The sequence below is a fragment of the Lepus europaeus genome, chromosome 17 (assembly GCF_033115175.1).
Source record: "Lepus europaeus isolate LE1 chromosome 17, mLepTim1.pri, whole genome shotgun sequence".
In the NCBI taxonomy this organism is placed as follows: Eukaryota; Metazoa; Chordata; class Mammalia; order Lagomorpha; family Leporidae; genus Lepus; species Lepus europaeus.
The window spans coordinates 8,390,188-8,404,469 of record NC_084843.1 but is presented as its reverse complement, the minus strand read 5'-3'; the positions used below and the strand labels follow the sequence as shown (position 1 = coordinate 8,404,469).

General features: G+C 53.5%; 1 protein-coding gene across 1 annotated transcript in view; it reads left to right on the top strand.

Annotated features, from left to right (window-relative positions):
* Window positions 1-2,765: 2,765 nt before the first annotated feature.
* The window catches only part of DMBT1 (deleted in malignant brain tumors 1), a 71,906-nt gene continuing 60,389 nt past the window's right edge, over window positions 2,766-14,282 (top strand). The window contains exons 1-3 of the mRNA XM_062215181.1: window positions 2,766-2,785; window positions 7,861-7,918; window positions 9,470-9,620. Coding sequence (XP_062071165.1) covers window positions 2,766-2,785; window positions 7,861-7,918; window positions 9,470-9,620 — 229 coding nt within the window. The remainder of the gene's footprint in view (window positions 2,786-7,860; window positions 7,919-9,469; window positions 9,621-14,282) is intronic.

The following is a 14,282-nucleotide window of genomic DNA, read 5'->3' as shown; positions in this document are numbered from 1 at the left end:
TCAGGAGGCAGCTGGCTCCATCCTCCCAGAACACAGTATGCAGTGGGCCACGGCACCTTGCCCAGCAAAATGCCCAGCGAGATGCCCCTCCCCCTCGTAGTCTGCATCTCCAACCCTTCCCCTTCTGGGCACACCTGTCCCCAGCTGGACTGTCCTGATGCAGAGGGGAAGGAGCTGGGTTCCAGCAGGAGGGCTGGGGACAGGGAGGTGGGCGTGTCAGATCTACTGCTTTGCCTGTGGCTGCCCCTTCTGAAGCCATCTTCTCATGTGTAGAATGGGGGAAGGGGAAGAAGGACTGGACTCGAAGGTCCACTGAGGTCCTTTCAAGTTCTAGGACCCCGTGACTTGACATTTAACCTCATGCCTAAGTTTCCCAACAGAAACAAAGCCAGCTTGAAAATGCGTGGTGGAGCCAGCTCTGCTGCGGGCTTAAGATTGAGTGCTTGGGCAGGCGTTTGGTACGGCAATGTGGAAGCTGCGTGGGGACACCCACATCCTGTACCAGAGTGCCTCGGTTTGAGTCCAGTGGTCATGGCTCAAGCACGTGGGGCCCTGCCATCCACATGGGAGACCCAGATTGAATTCTCAGCTCTTGGCTTCTGCCTGGCATGGCCCAGCTTCGGCCAGTGTGGGGGTCTGGGAAGTGAATCAGCAGACAGGAGATCTCTCTCTCTTCTTTTCAAATAGAAAAATAGATAAAATAAAGATCTTGAAAGAAAAAAAAAATAGACTGAGTGCTCCTCTGTTTCTGGTTACAAGGCCAACCCTTGTGCCAGTTTAATCTCCATGTTTTTAACTTTTCTCTGTGCAAGCTGGTGCTGCAGAAACCAGGTTGGAGCCAACGTTGTGGCGCGGCAGGATGAGCTGGTTCAAGTCCCAGCTGCTGTGTCTCTGACAGTGTGCCTGGGAAGCCGTGGATGATGGCCCAAGCTCCTGGGTTCTGGCCACCCATGTGGAAGACTCAGATGGACGACCAGGCTCCCGGCTTTGGCCAGGCCTAGGCTCAGCCATTGCAGCCATTTGAGGGAATAAACCAGGGGATGAAAGACCTTTCTGTCTCTGTCTCTCCCTCTCTCTCTAACTTTGCCCTTCAGATAAATAAATAAATCTTTAAAGAAAAGAAGCCAAGTTTACTTCCCCAAAAAACTAAGAAGTAATTTCTTGATTGCAAGGGAAGTCTTGATGAATTCCTGTAGCTGATTTCTTGAGTTCCCACAAAAGTATGCGTTCATCTGCACTTGGGATTCCAGGAGCAGTTCTGTGGAAGTCTGTCCAGGGATGGTTCGTGACTCACAAGTCCTCTGGGAATAGGTAGAAGCCGAATATGATGGGAAGCCGCTTATAGTACTGTCATGTTATTACCTTCTAAGTCGTCTTAAAATTGTGCTTCACTGGGGTGGGCGTTTGGCGGAGCAGTTAAGATGCTGTTTGGGATCCCCACATCCCACATTGCAGTGCCTGGGTTCAAGGCCTGGCTCTACTCCCAGTTCAGCTCCCAGCTAATGCACCCTGGGAGGCAGTGGTAGTGGATCAAGTTGGTGGGTCTCTGCAACACACGTGGGAGGCCAGGATTCAGTGCTGGGCTCCTGGTTTGGTTTGACCCTGCCTTGGCTGCTATGGACATTTGCAGAATAAACCAGTCGATGAGAGCTCTCTCTCTGCCTTCTGAATAAATAAATAAATAAATAGGAATTTGCTAATACAACCAATGTATTGAATAAGCATAATCCATATATAATTAAAATGTGAATTTAAGTTATTTATTTATCTTTAAAATTATTTATTTGAGAGATTGCACTGTGGCTTAGTGCGTTTGATTATTTATTTCAAATAAATAAACAAATCCTTTAAGAAATTATTTATTTGAAAAGCAGAGTGACAAACAGAGAGGGTTACAGAGACAAGCATGAAAGAGAGAGATCTTCCATCTGCTGGTTCACTCCCCAACTGGCTGCAATGGTTGGAGCTGTACCGAACTGAAGCCAGGAATCAGGAGCTTCTTCTGGGTCTCCCACGTGGATGCAGGGGCCCAAGGACTTGGGCCATCTTCTACTGCTTTCCCAGGCAATAGCAGAGAGCTGAATCAGAAGTAGAGCAGCCGGGACTTGGACCAGTGCCCATATGGGATGCCGGCACTGTAGACGGTGGCTTTACCTGCTACGCCACAGTGTTGCCCCCTTGCATCTGACCCTTCCCCCCAAATGCCTGTAACAACCAGGGTTGGGCCACAGCCAGGAACCTGGAACTCCATCTGGGTCTCCACGTGAGTGACAGAAACCTAAGTACTTGGACCTCCACTGCTGCCTCTCAGGCACATCACTAGGAGGCTGGGTTGGAGGTGGAGATGGAACTCCATCGCAGGCATTCCAGTATGGAATGTGGACATCCCCAAGCAATGGCTTTATACACTGTGCTCCATGCCTGCTCTGCAGGTTTATTTTTGTCTTTGTCTCTTGAAGACTTAGTCAGTGGGGTATCTCCCTGCTCCAACAGCAAAGCCCGGGCAGGTCTCCTTCACCACGCTGGAGTACTTTGGTTACTTTCAATCTCAGACCTGGCTGCATGGGGACCAGTGAAGGCTTGGGTACCATACCCAGGGGCTTGGATGCTGCCGGTGCCAGCTGGCCCAGGCAGGAAGCAGGACCAAAGCAGGAAGAGCTGCTCCTACAAAGCTTTGGAGAGTGGAGTGGGGAGATTGAGGATTCCCCACAGCATCACAATGCAGGGGAAGCTGGTGTGGGAATGCGGGCGCGCTGAGACCGTACATGGAGAGCCTGGGCCTCTGGTATGGCCCTGGGAAGCAGGAGGAGCCCAGGCAGGGATGGCTGCTGGCCAGCTTCTTCCATCTGAATACTGGGAGATGATTTATCTCCATTGCATATGATAAGCATACAAATGTGTCATCTTTTTAAAAACTATTTATTCTACAACAAACGTAAAGTGAATTTTACCTTGGTCTATTTTGTCCTTTTTAAGAAAATGAAACACTTTATCCTCTTTTAAAAAGCATGCCATTTTTTCCCTCCATGATAAAATTAAAAATGATCTGGAAATCATTGATCACTCAGTGTGGCAGTTTATTGGTGAGACCACTTAAAATCTAAGCCCACACGGTGATCCCTGACTCCAATTACAGCTCGTCTGTAACTTGGGCGGTGGATCTGCCTGTGCATTAGAGTTTTCTGATGTGGTCTGGTCACAAGATCTGGGGACATGTTTTCCAGAAATATCAGGGGTCACCTTGACAGTGTCCACTGCAGCTGAGCTGAAGCCCTCACTTACTGGCTGAAGTCTTATCTGTCCTTGAGTGCAGACGATGGGCTTCCGTAGAGCCACCTGGCGCCAGCCACCTGCCAGACCCAGCCTGCACAGCCTGCTTCCCATTAGTGATTCCATTTAAATAAAAGGTATTCATGCGAGTAGTAACTCAAAACAAGTAGTGACTTGTGACTCCTAAAAAAATGACTCATAAAATAGGTGAAGATTGCAACTTGCAGGTATCCAGGCACTGCCAGGTACCGTCCCATAAAGCTCTCACTGTTACTGATCCCTTGCTTATCTCCCCTGACTCAAGCTTAGCGAGATCTTGGTGTTCACCTCCATCGTTTTCTTAAAGTCCAGCATTTTCTGAGGTCTGGGGGTCCATGACTCCAGGGCCAGTTCTCGTTTAAAGGCCTCAGAGTGGCCAAGTGGTTTTCATTGGTTGTTTCCCAATGCGTCAGTGAGTTTTTCCCATAGCTGGAATCTAAGTTCCTTCAGGCAGGGAATCCTCTCTTCTTCCTGGCAGCTCTCCAGACTCCGGCATGTGCTGGGTGTGGTGGAGCTCCGCACAGGCTTGTGTGCTTCCAAGCAGCCCCTGAGACGCACTGTCATTTCTCATCCTATCTTCTGTCTGTCAGCTCTCACCGCTCCCCCACCTCAGAAAGCTGCCAGGCCCCACTTCCTGCTGAGTGGAAGCAGAGTCCTCTGTGAGCTACCTGGGCACCACTGCCTTGGAGTCCAGACCTGCTTCCCACCACAGCTGGCCCCTCTGTGCAACAGTGCCTCAAACCATAGACAGTAAGGTCCCTATAACTCTACGTTTCCCTGTGTGTACACTCCTACGGTACATTTCAGTTTCGATATTAGGCACAGTAAGATGTTAACAATAATATGGTAGAACCATTATGGTAGCATACTGTAATAAAAGGTGACTGTAGTCTGTCTCCCTCTCAGTATCTTACTGCTTTGTACATATCTTCCCTTTGGGACGATGTGGATGATACAGTGGTTACATGATGAGATGCAGTGAGGCAGCATCAGGCTGCTGGGTGAAGGAGGCTGGACACAAGCCCTGCCGTTAGCACAACTGGCCATCTGACCACTGAGGATGCTTCTGGGTGACTAACAGGCGAGTAGTGGATACAGCATGGATACACTGGGGGAAGGGACAATTCATATCCTGGGGGAGATGGAGCAGGATAGTGTGAGATTTTGCCATGCTACTTGGAACAGTACACACTTTATTTTTTTTTTAAAGATTTATTTATTTATTTGAAAGTCAGAGTTACATAGAGAAGGAGCCAGGCAGAGAGAGAGAGAGAGAAAGAGAGAGAGAAGGCTTCCATCCGCTGGTTCACTCCCGCATTGGCTGCAATGGCCAGAGCTAAGCCAATCTGAAGCCAGGAGCCAGGAGCTTCTTCCAGGTCTCCCATGTGGGTACAGGGGCCCAAGGACTTGGGCCATCTTCTACTGCTTTCCCAGGCCATAGCAGAGAGCTGGATCGGAAGTGGAGCAGCTGGGACTCAAACTGGCGCTCATATGGGATGCCGGCATTGCAGGCAGCAGCTTTACCCACTATGCCACAGTGCCGGCCCCATAGTACACAGTTTAAAACTTAAGAATTGTTTATTTGTGGAATTTTCCATTTAATATTTTCAAACTCTGGGTACCCAAAGCCAAGGAGAGAAACTGCAGACAGAGTGGGGAGGGGCTGCTGTATTCCCACGTGAATCTGCTACTGCACCAATCTGAAAATTCCCCTGGTTTGCTGCCTGGTGGCTATGCTCAGAGCCTTTATCTTTCCATGCTGGGCTGTGCATCAAAATCATAGGGGAATTGTGCATATTTTATCACAATTTAAAGACTATTATCTGGGAAGTGTAAACAAAAAAACACTCAGGCCCTATACTAATCTTGGTGTATTAGAATCTGAGGCCCAGACAGCTGTATTTTAGAGAAGTATCTCTGCTGATTCTTTTTTTTTTTTTTTTAATTTGTTTATTTGAAAGGCAGAGTTACAGAGAGAGAGAGGCAGAGAGACAGAAGTCTTCTATCTGCTGGTTCACTCCCCAAATGGCCTCAATGACAGGAGCCAGGTTCAAAGCCAGGAGCCAGGAGCTTCTTCCAGGTCTCCCACCTTGGTGCAGGGGCTCAAGGTATTGGGCCATCCTCTACTGCTTTCCCAGGCTCATTAGCAGGGAGCTGGTTTGGAAGTGAAGCAGCCTAGACAGGAACCAGCCCCCACTGATATTCCAGCGCTGGAGATGAAGGCGTAACCCTCTGTGCCACAGCGCTGGCCCCTCTGCTGATTCTTGTAATCACCCAGCTCCGTGGTCTCTGAGTTTGGAATCAGCCCTGAGCAACCTCATCAGCTGGCTGCCACATTTAGTTCTACAAATAAATGAAGCAGGCGTTAACAAACTTTAATTTATCTATTTGAGAGGGAGAGAGAGTGAATGAGTGAGCGCCCTCCTATCTTCCAATTCATCTCCCAAATTCCTGCAGTGGCTGGGGCCGCTGCAGGTCAAAGCCAGGAGTAGAGAACTCAGTCTGGATCTCCCATGTAGGCAGTAGGGACGCAACTGCTTGCACCTGCGGCCTCCTAAGGCATGCCTTGTCAGGAAGCTGGAATCCGGAGCCAGAGCCAGGAATCCAGCTGAAACCAGGCACCACAGCCACGCAGAATCTTCTTCCTTTCCCCTTTTTTTTTTAAACATCTAAAAATGCTAATTTAATTATCTTTTCAAAAGACTCAAATTACAAATTAGTAAGCACGTGTCTACATTTACACAAGCATACACCATTCATCATTCATTCACTCATCCTAGGGTCTCCCTTCCACAGGAGCGGGGTTCTGGGGCTCCGGAAGCCCTTGGTTCCCTGGTGTTAGCCCTGACCCTAGAAACCTGCAAGCCCTCCCCTCTTTCCTTGAAAAGGCCTCCTGGTAACTCGCAAATTGGCGCTGAGCAGTCACGAAGCTGTGACATCCTGGCTGACATCTGGACCACTAGGGACCAGTGCCCACCCCTGAAGCAGCCTGGTGACCGCGCCTACCTTGGGTAAGTTTCTGTGGTTCAGTTAAAACACAAAGCCCTGTAGAAGGCAGCCTCTTGCCTTTCCTGGACCTGGGCAGCTCTCTTCCTAACCTTTGGGCCACAAGGTAAAGGGAGGTATTTCCTGGTACAACCAGGAAGCCAACATAGAAAAATCTGGCTTTTTAGACTCTGGCCTTATCTCTACTTATCTAATAGCTCTCTTTATAGTTGCTACTACAGAGGAGAGCTTATCAAGGAGTGCAAGGTGATAGAAACCATTAGAAACCTGGAGGGAGGAAGCAGGTGGAATATGGGACCCTGAACTAGGGAGCTGTAAGGTACCAACCTTGCCAGGCCCAATTTACTCCTCAGAAACTAAGGGCCATTGAGCAGGTGACCTCTAAAATCTTTCCTGAATGGGTAAGAAATATCAGAAAGTAACTCTTTCTGATGCATTTACTTTGTTTTTTTCTGACATGCAGGTTTTTGTTCCCTTTTTAACTGTCGCAATTGGGAGTTAGTCTTCCAACTGAGATACACTTTTAATCTGCTGCATCTTCCTTCTTCCTCTTTCCCTGTGGTTATTAATCCAACAATAGTCTTATGTCTCATCCAGGATAATATCCAGGATATTTATCCAGGATAAACGCTTATCCAGGATAATGAAGAACACTCAGAATGTTTTATGCGAGGACCTAGGTGTCCCCTCCCGACTGAGGGTTTAGCTCTGTTTTCTTCTTGCTTCCTGGTGAGAGAGGAGACAAGCTCTACAGGAGCATTCTTGAGAGAAGAGCTGTGTCTGCAAAAAGACCACCCTCCAGGTGTATTGGCCAAGGTTTGGAAGCATGGCCCATGAGGAGGAGGCAGAGGAAGAACAGGAGGGGACAGAGGCCCAGATGTGGGGCTTCCTGGGTATGGCTGAGAGCTCTGCTCGTACAGGCAGGGGAAGACCCCTGGGGGCCCTGAGCATCATCAGACGTGCACAGCAGTCAGGCAGTCGTGAGTTTGAGTCCTGGCTCCTCCCATTCTCTTCATTTATTAATCATGATCTTGGAAACAGTCATGCCACCGCCTCGAGCTTCCGTTTGTTCCTTTATGAAGGGGGCTGGGAATGGTCTCACCGCTGCAACCTGTCCTACCTGGACTCAGCATTTGAAACTGCTGTCAAGTGGCGAAAAGGTGCAGAACAGAGAGGAGGCAGTGTACGAATCACAGCCAGACAGAATTTATTCAGAGAAAGTACATTCATAGTGGTGGGTGACCACTGCTGGCATGCACGTGATGGAACACGTGGCAGAAGGCCCTGACCCCAGGGGCCTGGCCTTTTTATGTTTTAGGGCTTGGGATGGGGGTGGGTAGGGGCAGCAGGTGGATGGGAATTCCTGGAACTGGCCTTTCAGGTGGCCCTGCAGGGCCTTGGGAACCTGGGAAAGAATGCGGGGGTGTAAAGGTGATAGGGTGTGAGACCCAATTGAGATTCAAGGGAAGGGAGTAAATTCCAGTGTTTACCTGTCTTCTGGCAATGAGCGGGAATGGCTGAGGCTTCTGTCTCTGGTCCGTCAAGGTGTGACACTCCTCTGGTGCTCTTTGAGGTCCTGCTGGGTATGCAGTGCGGGGGTGGGGTGGGGTAGAAGCTGTGGGCCCTGGCTTCCCAAGGACAGGTACGTGAAGAATTAGGGGCTGGTCCAGCCCAGTGTGGGTGCTGGGGGAAAGGGCAGGCCCCGTGGGTGCCGCGGAGGGAGGCAGGAGGAAGGAGTCCCGCTTTCTGAGCATGTGTGGAGGCCGACTCTCACCAGGTCGCTTCTGGTTAGATAAGAGAGGGCTACGGGCCTTCCAAAGCACTGGCAGTTTGGTTGGGAGGAGAGGACTGGACCCTGGGTGCCTACCACTCTGCAGGATCCAGGCTGCTATGTCTTGGGGGTGACCCCAGAGTGGGTGGAGGGCACAATTGCTCCACCTCCACCTTGACAGAGAGCAGCGCCTCCTCTGGACCTGGCCCCTCTGCCTCTCTGCCCCCGGGTCTGGCTCCTGGCAAAGCTGGACGCCCCACACTCTCCCCTGTCCTTGGTGTAGACCACTTAGTCCCATCACAACCGGCAGAGGTGGCCTGTAAGGTGATAGAAAATCCATGTTTGTCCAGTTATATCCACTGAAGTGGGTTTGTGTTGACTGGGCCTCCTGTGGATTACGGTCCATGTGCATACACAAGTGCCCCCCACAACACAGTGCACCCCACGTGCACACACATATGGCCCCACAGGCACCTGTTGCATGTGTGCCACACCCACAGGCATACCGACTCACATGCATGCACATAGGATATAACAGACACATGTGCACCCGTGTACAATGCCTACCCTTGCACACAGTTCATGCAACGTGCAAACACGTGTGCACACACTACCCATGTGCACACATGTACACGTGCACATGCATCACACGTGTGCACACGTACATGGGCACACAGACTCTGGCTCTCTGGGCCTGGTGCTGTGACACGGAAGAAGGAAACGTACGCGCGATGCCTCGCACTCAAGGAAACAGCTGGAGGGCTGGGGCAGCTCTACAGAGCCATCTGTCGTGGTTTCCCCCTTCACTGGCCACGCACAAGCACCCCATTATGGTGGCTGCACTGCCCTTTCGCTGGCGGCACAGTGGCCCTCTGGTTCTCTTTGCTTTGGCTGCATGCTGTGTGCCTGTCAGGGCCCGGTCTGCCCTTAAACTCCCCCTTTGTTTCAGTTTCCGCAGAGTGACAACACTTGTTGTGGTTTTCAACACCGCTTGCCAAGCCCTCGACAAAGGCTGACCTGGCCCTTGCTGATGAGCCTTGAACTCTGTGTGAACCAGCTCCGGGCAGGGCAAGGGCCCAGTGGTGGCTGCTGTGTCCCCAGGGCAGCCCTCCTGACTGCTCATGTTGGGACCACAGGGGACCATGCGTCATTACCTACTCTGTCTCTCAGGCTTTACCCTGGGTGCTGGGCAGCCCTGGGGCGGGGGGGGGGGGGGGGGCGGGGTGCTGCCCAACCTGGCCCTCGTAGCTTGCAGTCAAGAGCCACGGCCTCTGTCCCTAGAGTCGAGCTAGGCTGGCAGAATGGCCTCTCTATACTAGAGAGTGGGTAGCTGGGCTGTGGCCCTGCCCAGAGCCTGTCAGGGCCCTGTCGGGTCCTGCCCAGGACTGCCCCCCTACCCTCCCGTCTTCCCTGCTGTCCTGGTCACGGGGACACAGGAAATGTCCCACCGGCTGCACCCCCTCCCTCCTGGCTCACTTTCTCCTTCTGTCCCAAGTGACTTCGCTGGCCTGGAAGGACCATGTTCCTGGGGAAGGTGAGAAGGAGAGGAGAGCAGAGCACCCCAGGGCCCTGGATGATGGCTGAGGGGGCACAGTGAGCACAGGGAAGGGCCTTGGGGCGGTGGGCACTTGATGTCACCTGACCTGTCCCCTTTCCAGCATAAGGGGCAGGGAGCCCCAGCAGTCAGGACCCTGTGATGGGAAGCAGGAACCCAGACTTGCCCAGGTCGGCTTGGACACGCTGACAGTCACTGGGGGTTATTTAACCAGGAGCACATTGGGATCACCCTTGTGTTTTTAAAGTTAGTATTTTGAAATTACTTATTGGTTTATCAGAGAGAGAGAGCACGCGCGTGAGAGCAAGAAAGTTCCCATCTGTTGGTTCACTCCCCAAATGCCCACCACTACCCAGACTGGGCCAGACTGAAGCTGGACACCAAGAACTCAGCCTTGTCAGGAAAGAAGAGACGGAGCCTGAAGCCAAAGCCAGAGCAGGTTTGTTCAGAATAAAGCCTGGGAGGGGCTCACTCCCAGGTGAACGCACACAGAGCGGGAGCCTCCTCCCTTACAGACTGGTGGTTCATGTAGTACAAAGTGGCGGGAAGGGGCTCGGGGGTCTGAGCTGAAGCTGGGCTCAGAGACGGAGAGCCTGGGCTCGTTCTAAAGGTCCTGCGGGATCACAGCGTGAGCTGGGAGGGGTTTGGGCTGAGGCTGGGCTCTGGGGCCGAGCTGCTGAGCTGGGGGGAGAGAGCTGGGAGGGGTGGGGGGAGCTCCGGCTGATGGCTGGACTCTTCAGATAGTGCTGTGTCCAGCAGTCCAGGCAGGGCAGGGCTGGCCAAGACAGGGTGGGCTGTGTCAGCAGGGCAGAGAAATGGGGGCCTGCTTGCTGTATGTAGGTGAAGTCATCCTTGCTCCATCAGTTCTAGGTCTCCCACATGGGTAGCAGAGGCCCAATTACTTGACCCAACCCTGCCGCCTCCCGGGGTGCACATTAGCAGGAAGCTGGAATCAAGAGTGAAGTGGGGATTTGAACCCAGGCACTCTGATATGGGACATGGGCATCCTAGCATCATCTTACTGCCTAAGCCAAAAAAAGATCCCTCTAGGTGGATAAGCATTGAGGAAACAAGAGGAGCAGGGCTGGGACAGCCTGAAGGTATGGGGCTGGCCCTGGGCTGTCAGGGAAGGGCGGTCCTGTCCTCGGAGCGTCCCCACTCCCCGGTCTCCACCGCCAACCCCTGCTGCTCTTCATAGTCCGCGCCGCTGGGTAAACCTGGTCTGGGCAAAACGAGAAGACAAGGCGGCTTCTGGACATGGGCTCTCCTTGACGTGGACTTGTATCGTTCCCACCTCTTCTCTAAAGATCTGTTAGTTTATGAGACCGTGGTGGTGAAAGCCATCTTTAAACAACCTTCATCTACTGCAGACCCAAAGAGGTGTGGTCTCCTGTGGGTCTCAGAAGTAAGACGTGCTTGCAAGTGTGTGGGTCTGTAAAGTCGGGAGTTCGGAAGCATGGCTCTCGAAGAGCCCCTGTGTCCAGGGATCTTCCTGACCCCGGCCTTGACCCCTGAGCCCCACAGCCACACGTCGACCTTGGCAACTTCCAGGGCCGCAGCCTGGTACTGCTCCTGCCGGAAGCCACCCCTGGGTGGTGAGGGAGCACCATCACATTCCCTGGTGTCTCTGACCCCTGCCCTCCCACAGCCTTCTGCTGTCTTCCTCCATCACAGCCATGGCCTTGCTGTCGCACCCCACAGACCCCCAGCAGCCCTGTTTCCACCTTGCACTCTGGTGGGGGTGGGCAGGGCTTAGCAAGGCTCTTATTTATGGTCTGATTCCGGCTGCTCCCTAGGTGATGTTGGTCCTTTACCACGTCTCCTCCTGGGCTAAGTCCCCGGCGAGTGCTGGTTAAGTTTTCCTTCAGTGGAGATGATCAGCAGGTGGTGGTGGTGGGGTGGACATGGAAGCCAGGACTTGGGGAGAACACTGATGTCCGTGCCTTCACTGTCAGCAAAGCGTGTGAGTAGATGGAGGCGAGAAGAGGATGGGGCAGACGCTCACTGTCCATCTGGGTTACCTGTCTCACCTGCTGATGTCTCCGGATGGTGGCAGTGACCCAAACCAGAGCAAGGAGTCATTGTCAACTGCTCTGGGCCGCTGGCTGATGTGTCCGGCTGTAGTTACTGTCACCTCTGAAATCTCCTTCCCTGAGGCTGCTGGCTCTGCTCGGTTCCTGGAGGGTAGGGCCATGCCTCCCCCATCTGTGTGTTCCCAGCTCGGAGCGAGCTGGCACCTGGACAGGGCTCCCCGCAGGTGCTCCCCACGCTGAGCCAGCCTCAGCGTCCCCCACAGGCTTGTTTACATGCAGTTAGCTGGGACCTTGCGTGCAACCTCGGATGCTGCAGTTCTAACAAGGTGTCAGGCGATACTGGTGGTGTGGGGCCGACTTTGAGAACCAGAGGCTTCGTGTGTGGAGCGGCTGATGGGCCCAGGCTGGCACTCCACGTGTGGTCGGGTCCAGTCGCAGGGAAGTGGCTCTGCCCACCGGAGGCCCCTGCAGCAATGAGGCTGCCCTTAGATTTGGCTGCTTTACCTGCAGCCTTGTTCTGTGGGCCTGCCGGTCAGTCCCAGTCAGTTCTAACCCTGCTTCTGCTACCACACCTGCCTCGGTGGAGCCCGGCCCCTCACCCACGAGCCACACGGCTGATGGCTAGATTCGAGTGTGGGGTACACTTGGTCCTATCGTTTGGCTGACAGTAGCCATCTCTCTAGATGGTTGCACCTACTGGCGCTCCCTTGGGCTTCCTGTTCACTCCTACCTCCTTGTCCTTTTGTGGCTGAAAGGGACTAGAGAGGGTCCTGCAGCTGGGGGCCCTTTTGGGTAGACATGGACTCACGGTCAGCCCCCTTGGTACCACAAGAATCCTCCTAAACGAACTGAGCCCCAGTTTCTTAGCAAAAACACCAGCAGACGCCTCCCTCTGAAGCGACTTGCACATGAATGATCATGAAACAGACTGCATGGGCTGTGGCCAGGCTCAGGGTGCCCTGACGTGGCCGCGGCCTGTTCCAGAGTCTCTTAACAGGCGAGGGGCCCCTGGGCTGGGGCTCAGGAGGGCCGCAGTCAGGGGGCCCGGGGCAGGTCTTTGTGCAGAACCTTCCGAGGAAGCCCGGTGACAGGGCGCATTATTTCAATAAGAGTTTCTTTTGGATGCCAGCCGGTTTCCTTGTTCTCATTCTTTGCTCCCAAGTAAACTGTTGGTGTATAATTTCGTCTCTCAGGCAGACCAGCTCAGGAGCCAAAGTATACTCCTATTGTCCATGAGTGTGTGGCCTTCCTGGTTTACCAATTAACGTCTGGACAGGATAATTAGTGTAATCAGATTTCCAAGAGCCTGGTTGCCGTGGGGTGAGCTGGCTCTGAGAGGCAGGCAGCGCCCCGTCTTCATGGAGAAGCGCTGTAGGGTCACCTGGGGAACTGCCGATGCAGGAGCGGAGGCTCCTGGGCTCCGAGGGCGGGGTTGAGCAGGAAATGAGGGGCTGGGAAGCCGCAGCACGTGGCTTCTCTGACTTTCTTACTTGGCTGGCCCTGCACTGCAAGTGGCCTGTGTGATTCCAGGCATGCCAGTCCCAATCTAGCGTTGCCATGAAAAACATTCTCCCTCTCGTCCTTTCGGGGCAGGTCACCAGGAGGGCTGTTGTCCAAAACGTCTGTAGTCCTTTCGATGCCCTCCTATCCAGTGCCAGGGCCCCGAGGCTGGACCGTCCCTCAAGTGGGCGGCGGGCCTTTGAGACCATGGTGAGGTTTTCAGCCTTAGTCTGCAAAAAGATGCAGTGGATCCAACTGGACTTCTGTGTTCTTTATTTTATTTTATTTTTTATTTTTGACAGGCAGAGTGGACAGTGAGAGAGAGAGATAGAGAGAAAGGTCTTCCTTTGCCGTTGGTTCACCCTCCAATGGTCGCCGTGGTAGGAGCGCTATGGCCGGTGCACCGCGCTGATCCAATGGCAGGAGCCAGGTGCTTCTCCTGGTCTCCCATGAGGGTGCAGGGCCCAAGGACTTGGGCCATCCTCCACTGCACTCCCTGGCCACAGCAGAGAGATGGCCTGGAAGAGGGGCAACTGGGACAGGATCGGTGCCCTGACTGGGACTAGAACCCGGTGTGCCGGCGCCGCTAGGCGGAGGATTAGCCTATTGAGCTGCGGCACCGGCTGGACTTCTGTGTTCTAAGGGTCCCTTGGGGGCTGTGTTTGTTGCTGTGAGATTCTGGGGTTGGTGGTATCCTGGTGAACCTTGAACTCACCTATCCTGATGGGAGCTGGTTGCCACTCTGACCTCTGTCCTGGACATGGAGTCAGTGTCCCCACCAGAGGCTGTGTGTTGGTGACCTTGGAAAGTGGGGGTGGCCGCCAACAGCACCCAATGGTTCTGGTGCTGCACAGCACCTGCCCGGAGGTCACCATGACGAGACTCAGTTGGTCCTGGAAGCTTGGCAGGGATGGCTTGTGGTGGTGGTGGGGTCCCTCACAGCCTGAGTGGGAGGGCCTGCTCTGCAGGGCTGAAACGTGTCAGCTGGTTGTTGCCACACACACACTGCTGAAGGCTGTTGTGGGCTGCCGACGGCTCCCGACTGTGGTATGCTGCTGGACAGGGCAGAATGAGGCTTGGGGGTCCACTGACAGCTGAAGGGTGCCAC